This window comes from Echinops telfairi, unplaced genomic scaffold (genome assembly GCF_000313985.2).
Source record: "Echinops telfairi isolate 266 unplaced genomic scaffold, ASM31398v2 ScPeMD7_31;HRSCAF=116, whole genome shotgun sequence".
In the NCBI taxonomy this organism is placed as follows: domain Eukaryota; kingdom Metazoa; phylum Chordata; class Mammalia; order Afrosoricida; family Tenrecidae; genus Echinops; species Echinops telfairi.
The window spans coordinates 61095030-61104964 of NW_022103928.1; the positions used below are offsets into that span (position 1 = coordinate 61095030).

Sequence of the window (9935 nt, forward strand, 5' to 3'; positions counted from 1 at the left end):
GTGGCCGGCACCCACAGTCGCTGGATGTTGGGAGCATCCGCGGGAGCGGGGAGAGTGGGAGAAGTGGAGGGGCGGCCCGGAGGAGACCCGGCTGTGTGCATTCACGGGGAGGGGGTCGGGTCCGGGTTTTGCCCAGGACTACAGTATTAGAGGAGGTGGCGGCCGCAGGGAGCACCGTCCCTGAGATGCTGGGCAGTGCAGGTCAGGGGCAGCAGGGGCCACTCCCGTGGGCACCCACACTTGGGGAGAGACCGAGCTCGGTTGGTTAGTTCCGGGGTAGAGGTTCAACCATGCAGAAGGGGCTGGGCTGGGTGGGCGTCAGGTAGGAAGGAGGAGAGGCTATTAAACACACTCACACTCACACACACACACACAGTTAAGAAACCACACGACATGGAACAGTGTGCCCCACACACAGGAGAGGAAGGAGGGCGCTTGGATGCGCGGGCCGAGAGGAGACACAGGAGGACCACACAGAGGGCGAGGACGGCAAACAGCAGCGAAGCAAACCGGAGCCAACTCAGGGCTCCGGGAGGTGCAGAGCCGAGGCAGCCAGAGAGCAGGGCGTGGGGCACGCAGGGTGGGAGCATGCCGGGGGCGGGGGCAGGGGCGGGACCACACGGCACACACCAACGGGCACGCGGCTACACTTGGAAGCCTGGACAATGTGAACGGAGGTCGTTGGTACCCAGCGCTTCTTTTCTTCATGCATTGAGGAGGTAAACACTCGAGTATAGACTCAAAGCCCTGGGCGGGCCTTGGGGCTCGTTTAGTCCCTGTTTGTGCTTTGAAAACACAAAACGGGGGGTGGGGGTGGAAAGAGGGTGGGCAGAATCCAATGGGGGAGCCCAGCCCCAGGTATGGTGCTGGGGATGGGGGCTTCGGCTTGGGGGCAGGTGGGTTTGTTCTCTGGGTCTCAAGTGGTGGACCTCAGTTTTTGCTCTGAAGAATAGGGGTAGTGGTGAGGAGCTTGGACACAGGTGGGGTCAAGGGCCATGAGTTTGGGCAGGACTGTGGCTGTCCCTACCCCGGTGCAGAGAAGGGGTCCCTGTCATATCAAGGGACTGATGGCACCTTTTCTTCTGTCTGCAGCCCTTGTGCTGGGGTACACTCGCAGCACCCAGCCCCCTCCTGGAGGGAGCCCCTGTCTGTCTGTGCCCAAGGTCAGGTCACATGGCTGGCTTAACAGTGCTTTCCCACACCCAGGCCCGAGTGAGGCCGAAACAGGGGTAGGGAGCCCTGGCAACCCCGGGATCCCTGTTGCTATCAGCTAACTGCGAGGGGGCTGTGCTGTGGGGGACACAGGTGGGGAAAGCCGGGCCTTGAAGTGAGTTTTCTGGATTTGGGTGGTCGAGGAGGACTTGAATTGTCAGAGCCCAGGGTTGCCTGGGTGGGTACAGAGGGGGGTCTTCTAAGGCCCACCACACACCCCTGCCCCGGCCTCAGGGCACACAGCCTCCAGAACTCCAAGTTTGCTCACAGTCCTCCCTGGGTGGTCTAGTGGAAGACCCACACTGTTGCTACTATCTTTTGGTTTAGTTTTTGTTTCCTTATCCTCTGCCGTCAGCTCTGACTTCGCGTGTCTAAGAAAACCCCTCTGCTTTTCCCTGCGCTGTGCTGTGCACTGGGAGCCTGGAGGCCCCTGAGCAGGCATTTCTGCTCCCTCCTGCAGCCCCAAGTCGCCCCAGCGGCTCTGCCGCCTCTTTGCGGCTTTGCTGGGATGCTCTGCTAAGGAGCAGGCGGCTGCATTCCTTATTAAGTGAAAATAACACCACTACCACAAAGGCACAGCAAGCCTCGGCTGCTGCTTTCCAGTCTGCAGAATGGGAGAATTCGTGTCACTCATGGAACCAGTGCTCGGATGTTCTGAGGCTGGAGCTGGCGGAGCGGGAGCGGGAGCGGGAGAGGGTAGGGGCGGGACCCGTCAGGTGGCTGACGATGATGCAGAGAGGACGACACACATTGAGATGCAGGCCCCACCCCCTCCCCTGGCATGGAGACAACAGAGAGTATGGACTGCTCTGCACAAGACTGTGGGGACGAGACTTTTCGGGACATCGCAAGCCTCCACTTCCGTTTTTCTCCACAGCTGAAATGGAAACAAGTGTGGGGAGAAAAAAAAGCGCTTCCACCTCCCCTCCTTGCCGACCCTAAAGCTGGGAGCTGGGGCACCGGGGAGTGAGGGGGAAGGGGGGTGGAACCCCACTCATGGGCTCTCAGGCATTTTGGTTTCATGGGCACACAGGGAGCAGGGGGACCCGGGCCCCTTGTTGGGGAACTACAGCCCCGAGGAGACACGGCTGGTCCCCAGGACGGGCTGGGCTCGACATACTCGAATGTTTACCCGGCTTCAAGGAAGCCAAGAGGCTGGGGGTTGATTCACATTCATTTCAGGCTCAAGGTTAAAGACTCACAACCTCTTTTAATTTCACTCTCTCTTGCTGAACTCTGCGTCCAGGGCTCTCTAGCCCTCTAGGGAAACAAACACATGGTACATGAGACCGCGGAGAGCTTTGGGCACCCCCCCAAGCAAAACACTTCTCCCTAACCCCAGTCTGCGCTAGTGACCACGACGCCAACGAGAGGACCACTCGCTGCCCTTCCCTCCGCCTCCATTTCTCCCCCTAAGAGCTGCCAGTTCCTCGCTGGGCCCAGAACCAAGGAGCTGCAGGACGTGGTGCAGGAGAAGCCCTGTCTGGTGGGCTGTAGCATCCTGCAGCGTCCAGGGCTGGGGTGAGGATATTCTCTCTCTCTCTCTGGGTTAGTCGGTTCACAGGGGCAGGGCTTTCACTGAGGAACAGGGACATGCCACAGACCGGCTGAATGCAGACAGGGTTTGAGGTGGGTTAGGCGTTGTCGGGGAATAGGCCTAGCGCTGGGTCAGAGAACTGAATGCTAACATCACCCTTGGTCCCCGGTGGGAAGGCTTCCTCCTCTCCAGGCCCTGCCAGGAAGAAAGCAGCTTCCCTGGGCTTTTGAACCAGCTAGGCCTGGCTTTGGGTGTGGGCACTGCTTCCTGAACGTGTCCAGCCTCTGTGGGCACAAGCTCAGCATGCTCGTCTGTGGGACTCAGCTTCTGCCGGTCATTTGCAGGGTGATCTTGGCCAAGCCATTGTCCTCCTCTGAGCCTCAGTCTCCCTCTCTGTTAAATGGAAGTGACCCCATCCTCATCTGAACGAACCATGTGGGAACGACTGGAGAATTCTGAGAGAGGCTCAAGGTGCATTAGGGTTGTGCCACTAAGTCTCGGGTGGGGAGATGGGGGTGGGTGGGTTTGAATCTGGGGAGAAAGGCAAAGAGCAGACTAGTTTCCTCCCAAACATTCTAGGAGTTGTCCAATGGGATTATCCTGCTTATGACATGCCTCGGTCTTCCTGGGCCCCTCTCCCTGTCTCGGTGGGCTGGGTGACGGCTGCATGAAGCAGGTGGGAGTTCCCCCCACCCCCAGCATGTGTCAGAGGTAGCTCCAAGCACATAACACTGCCCTGTCTCAGCTGTGTGGGGAGCTCCTCAGGCCCAAGTGCTAATGGGGGGTAACTTGCACCACATGGATAGATGCCAGGTGGCCATGGACATGAACAGAATCAGACTGCTCAGAGGAGGCCAGCAAATAGCCCACCTCAACTCCCCTCCCCCTCTTCCCTCACCAGATTTCCTACCTCTCACCTGTTTCCCACCTTCCCTGTGCCCTTGTGGCTCCTGAAGGGACCCTGCTGGTGGCTGGGAGGCCTGGTGGTCTCCTTGGGGACTAAGCAAAGTTGGCATTGCCAAAGGAGACAATCCAGCCGAGGACAAACCACGGTGTCGTTGGCTGCTTTGGGGTTTGCCTTATGACTGCGTCAACTGGAACGTCTGCATCGAAACCACAAAGGTCTCGACCGGTCCCAGTTGGGAGCTCGCGCTCTTGGGCAGAAGGCTGGCGGGTCTCTCATCAACCCCATTCTCAGATGCGGGGTGTGTGTCCCAGAAGCCCAGTCTGGCTTCTATAATAGAGGGGATGATGCAGGGGGAAAGGCAGGTTGGCAGCTGGTAGAGGGGTTGCAGGAGGGGGCGGGTATCCTCAGAGAAAGAAGGATTGTGGGTAGAGCTGACTAAGCCACCATCGGGAACACCTCCGTCTAGGCTCCATTCCCAAGGCTTGTCCAAAGTGAGGCCACTCTGGGTCAGCCGGGATTCATCTGACCGGAGGAGTGGGGCAGAGTCAGGTAGTGAGAGGCATCAAGCGGGATCTCTCTGAAGAGAGAAGCGACTGGTCTGGGCCACAGCCTCATTGGCTGTTTTACTAAATGAGCCCAAAGAAAAGATGTAGGTGAAGTTGCTAGGGCTCAAGAGCACCAGGCTCTTCGTTCTAGACAGCACAAGCTGAGCTGGGGCGCTAGCCCCAGGGAAGCCTTCCACAGGCTGCCCGGGAGCCTGGGGGCGCTGGCCAGCTTTGCTGTGGCTGGTGCAAAGCACCACCCTTCAAGGAGGAGGCTGGGCTGAGAGCCTGGCTCCACCTGCAGCCAGACTCCTCCTGCCCAGACCCCGCTGCCACCGCCACTGCCAGAGGGATGCATGGCCCCTGGGCCGGGGTGACCGGAGCCCACAGGAATGTGTGGTCCCTCTTGGGATCAGGCCTGGACCTCAGGATGAGGGGTTAGACTGAGCAGGCCAGCGCTGAGTTGATGTTGGGTCTGCTGGGCACGGGCTGCCCTCCAAGGCCATGACTCTCTCGTCTGAAGGGGCACCGAGAGGGGAGACCTGGCAGTAGTCTCCACGAGGCATTAACAATACCACCCACACCAAACTCACCGCCATGGAGTCAGTGCTGACTCCTAGCGACCCGGGTGGGTTCCTGACACAACAACTGCCCGTGGGAGTAGAACGCGGTCTTTCTCCCGCAGAGGTGCTGGCTGGTTTCAAACTCCTGACCACATGGACTGCAGTACAACGCCTAACCACGACACCACCCTGAGACCCGGCTTTCCGGAAACATGGCCCCGATGCCGGCTCCTCACACACACCTCCCCTTTGCCCTGTTAGCCCAGCCCCCATCACCGTGCCTTTTCTCTTAAGGACCTCGGCACCCTCCCTGTCACCCTGCTGCCTGCAGCCTGCGTCCTCAGAAGGCCTGGGACATGAGCACAGCCACAGCGGCCTCTTTGTGGCCTGAGGAGAGCTGAGGGGGTGTTGCCACCGGAGCAGGGATGGGAGCCGGTTGCTGGCCAGGTGCAGGGGTGTGTGGTGTGTGCCCCGTCCCGAGCCGGGGGCACTGGGGCTACTTGTCATCTAGAAACCTGGGGAGTTGGCCAGGAGACAGCATTGTGTCCAACGAGAAGACCACCAGAACTGGAGGGTTCTCTTGCACTCTGGAGGGGGGACCTCGTTGGAATGAGGGGGTCCCCGGTGGTGCCGTTGGCTCCTGTGTTGGCTGCTAGCCCAAGGTACGAGCTTTGAGTCCACCCAGAAGGAGCTCGGCAAAGAGGCTGGTGCTCTACTTCCCAAAACTATCGTCCCTGAAAGCCTCGTGAAGTGCAGGTCTGCTCTGACACACACGTGTCGACTTGCTGACGGTAAAATCAAACAGCAAACGGACCCCAGCAAAAGCCACACCCTCTGCTGCCAAGTGCCCCCACGTGGAGGAGGCAGAGCTGCTCCCCGGGGTCCCTGAGATGAAGTCTTTCTCCACAGCAGCCTGTCTCACCTTCTTCCACAGAGCGGCTGGTGGGTTTGACTCGCCCACCAAGTGACCAGCAGCCCACAGCACCCTGAGGGTTCCCGGGTGGTTTGACCGAGGACAAGGTAACAGAGGTGAGCCTGAAGCCTTGGAGAGGTTCAGATAGATCCAAACAGGGGAGGAGAGACGCAGGCCAGAAGTGGGGTGTGTGTGTGCGCCCCATGTGGCAATGAGTTAAGAAGTGGGGATGAAGAAGGCTGAGGGAGAGAGACCACTCCCCTCAGGGCGCCTGCTTCTGCTGTCTGCCTGAGGTCCAGCTGAGGGGTCAGCGCTTTGTCCCTGCTGGGAGGGGAGGGGAACAGAGGCGAGAGGAGGGCCAGCACTGTCCTGGCCCCTGCTTCGGGCAAGCTGGCGCTATCTCACGAGGGAAGGGTAGAACAGTGGGAAAGGGCAGAGGGTGGAGAACCATGGGGGTGGGGAGCTCCAGACTGTGTGATCTCCGTGGTGGCCCAGGCCCTGGGACTGGCTGTGACCTCTGACCCACAATGATGAGGGTTCGCTGATGGGGGTTCCCTGGCCACTTGGGAAACCCTGAATCATCTGACCCTTCTCCAGTTGGACCCTACATCTCCCTCGACCAACTGCAGCCCTCTCCCTGCCTGCCTGCGAGCCTGTGACCTCTGCTTCCATTCTGACTTTCCTAGCCTGACCCACGCGGACACTGACACCACCCTGACTGCATGACCCTGAGGTGGCCGGGGCCATTTGCTCAGGGCAGCCTGCTTGTCCGCACATGACCCTCTTCCTGATTCTGACTTTTGGCCGGTGGCAACCCTTCCAACCCTGACTGACTGGCATTCACCTCTGAACCTTGACCCTAGCCTGCCTCTCTGCCCGGTCTGACTGCCTACAGCCTGCTGGCCAACTGCACCCCTCTGTGACCCCTCAGCCCCTGTGCCCCCCATGTCCTTCGGTGCCCCTGCCCCTGCCCGCTTGCCCACCCGGGAGCAGAGGCGGGAGGGGGTCACACTCACGCCCAGCTGCAGCAGGAGGAAGGCTGGTCGGAGAGGGAAGAGCATTGGACAACGACACACGACTAGGGCTAGAGAGACTGGCTACGTCCTGGCTCTGGCTGGTGACGGAGGACTGTCTCCGCAGGGCCCCCTGAAAGGAGGCCCCGCTCTTGAAAGTATTGACTACTTCAATCTGCAACGGAGGGAGAGAACGAGACACGTTGGGACAGGAACGGAGACGGCGGCCACACAGCCCACAGGACAGCCGCAGCCACGGCGACAGCAACGCCACGTAGAGTCAAACACAGACCACCAGACACACAGCACGGCTCTCGGAGACCACGTCTGTGGGCCAGCCCAGGCGGGGAGGGGCGGGGCGGGCAGGAGGGAGGCCGAGTGGAGCACAGTGGCATGGCTGGACGGCTGTGGAGTGGGGTCCCAAGCACCCTCTAGACGGGCCACCCCTGATCCTTGGAAAGGGTCCATGCCGCCACTGCCCTGCAGGGCTGTCTGCCAGCGGCCATGCGTCTGGCACGTGCTTAGAGAGAGCCAGACAGGAGGCTGCACCCCGTCAGGAGACCCCCGATCGGGGGTAAGGGTGGGTGGCAACTCAGGCCCTGGGCTGAGAGCTGCCTAGCACACCCACAGAGTGGGGGTTCCTGGGGTATTGTCCCGAGGAGGGGAGAGAGGAGAGAGCTCTGGGTGGGAAACCAGCCCCCCCCCACACCCACTACCCGCCACAGCTGTGGTAGCTCAGCAGGTTTCAGGCACCGCTAGCTCCGTGGGGAGGGGGGTCACACCTCCCTCCCTCAGGCCCGGGCTCCAAAATGTGACGCTGGCAGCACTGGGTCATTCTGTTGGCTGGGCATGACTTACAGCCCCAGCCGGAGACAGAGTGAGTGGCACCGGGGCAGCTGCGCAGTGGACAGGGGGTGGGCGGGCACTGCCTTCTGATGGACAGACCCTTTGAGGAGGGCCCTGCTGCTGGAGGGGCTGGTGCGGCCATATAGGACAGGGCTGGAGGGAGCCGGGTCCCAACAGGCAGCCGCCGCCCTGGGGGGAAAGGATCACCATGGCCCCACCTCCAGGTCCTTCCCTGCCTTCACCCTGGCTCCCCGGCAGTTCCCCCGAGGGATCTGGATCTCCCGGGTGGTCTCTGTCAAGAGGCCAGCCCCCTGGGAGTCTCAGAGCCTTTACTGTCCCTTATCTTACAGCTGTGGAAACCGTGACTGGGCATGGGACCCTTATGTCAGAGCAAGGGGCCTGCGTGTGTGTGTGTGTGTGTGTGTGTGTGTGTGTGTGTGTGTGTGTGTCCCAGAGCATGTGTATCCTAGTGCATGGGTGTCCCAGAGCAGGTGTGTCCTGTGTGTGTGTCTAAGAGTGTGTGTCCTGTGTGTTCATGTGTGTCCCAGAGTGTGTGTGCACACACATGGGTGCACTTACCCATGCATGTCTCTTTTGTGTCCGCGGGAAAGCTTCAGTGTGACAGTCCTGCCCCTGGGCCCCTGGGCCCCGGGAGCACTGGGTCAGACCTTGGGCCAAGGCTGTGTCCTGGCCTCGAAGCCTGCAGCCTCACTCCATCCTGATCAATGCCCCCCAGAATTCCCTACCAAAGCCCCCTCTCCAGCCTCTCCCTGTCCTCTTAGAGGAGCCCCTCACCCCAAAACACAGACAACAAACCATCATGGGGGGCATGGCACCCTCTGGCCCCTGGCCAGGCCAAGGGTCACGGCCCAAGCGTGTGAGGCGTGTGAATGAGTGGAACGGCCACAGAGAGGGCGAGGGCCCTGGGAGCCTGGCGGTGGCCCCTCCCCAGGGCGGCCTCCCTGTGGCCGGCGGTCCCGAGCCAGGCCCTGAGGCCCCATACCTGCGTCTGGATGCGGTTGAGGCCCCGGAACCAGAGGATCTGGCCCCGCCGCAGCTCTCTCTCGGCGTGGTCAATCTCCTCCATGTCCTCATTGAGCTCCTCCTCCGGGATCTCCTCCTTCCGGGTGAGCCTTCCCGCCTCCTTCAGGAACTTCAGCCTGCTGGTCGGGATGGTGGCGATGACCTGGGAGGAAGCCCAACCAGGAGTCAGGCTGAGGAAGGGGCCACACACCAGCCTTCTCCCCTGTGCCTGCGCCCGCCCGCCGCCCGCCCTCTCCTCTCTTTGCTGACTTCCCACCTGGAGCCTGGAGCCATTACCTTCCAGTTTGCCCCTTCACTCCCTGTCACACATTTGGGCCCACCCACCTGCCCACCCACTCACCACCTGGCCTGTGAACTCATCCAGAGCTGGGGGCATGGTGGGACGGCTTGGCGGTTGGACAGGGGTGGCAGTGAACACCCTGGCCCTTACTGGTCCTGTGACCTTGGGTAGGCCATTTGACTTTGCTAGGCTCTGGGCTCCCCTCTGAAGAACTGGGGTGATTCTCAGTGACATGGGTATCTGAGCTGCCCTGCACACAGCCTGGCCCATGGCAAGCCCGCTGGTCTCTTGGGGGTCCTTGAGGAAACCCCCTCCTGAGGCCATTGGCCGGGAGGACAGTCAGTCTTGTGGGACCTTGGGTTTGCTCAGGAGAAACTTGCCCTCCTTCTTCCTCATCCCCCAACAGGCCTGCCCCCAGGGACGAGGCCAGAGAGGCCTGCTTGTCTCAAAGCGGAGGTATCGGACGTCAGCGTTCCCCCCAGTTCCTAAAAGGGCCGGAAGGGGCTGCTGGACACCCAGCTGCCAGGCTTTTCAGTCTGCGGTGTCCACTGCCATTGTCCCTGGTCATTCTGAGCTGGGCTCCCCCAGGAGGGCACAGACGGCCTGCTCTGACTCAGGGTACCAATGGGAGAAAGGCAGCCTGGCCCCAAGGGTGCCCAGAGAAGGGGGCTCTAGTTCATCAGCTCGCCAGGGAAAACCCAGAGTTTAAAGAAGGCCCTTTGGTATGCTTTTTTTTTCTTTCTTATTTGGTATGAATTTTGAAGAGGGGAGAAACATGTTTTGTTACCGTCCTGGACAGCACTGGTATGTATCTGTGTGCATCTGTATGTATTTGTGTGTATCTGTATGCATCTGTGTGTATCTGTATCTGTGCACATCTGTATACATCTGTATCTGTATGCATCTGCATGTATCTGTGTGTATTTGTATGCATCTGTGTGTATCTGTATGTGTGCATCTGTATGTATCTGTATGTATTTGTGTGTATCTGTGTGCATCTGTATGTATCTGTGTGTATCTGTATCTGTGTGCATCTGTGTACATCTGTATGTATTTGTGTATATCTGTATGCATCTGT

At 60.1% G+C, this 9935-nt stretch overlaps 1 protein-coding gene across 11 annotated transcripts in view; it reads right to left on the minus strand.

The window, feature by feature from the left end:
- The window catches only part of ATP2B2 (ATPase plasma membrane Ca2+ transporting 2), a 280408-nt gene that overhangs the window by 3398 nt on the left and 267075 nt on the right, over positions 1-9935 (minus strand). For 6 of the 11 annotated variants that reach the window (XM_004702241.2, XM_004702240.2, XM_045289964.1 and 3 more), the window contains one exon: positions 8537-8719. In XM_004702241.2, coding sequence (XP_004702298.1) covers positions 8537-8719 — 183 coding nt within the window. Of the gene's footprint in view, positions 1-2417; positions 2473-6690; positions 6863-8536; positions 8720-9935 lie in introns of all 11 variants that reach the window. The other 5 variants (XM_030885527.2, XM_045289967.1, XM_045289965.1 and 2 more) reach the window with 3 other exon arrangements.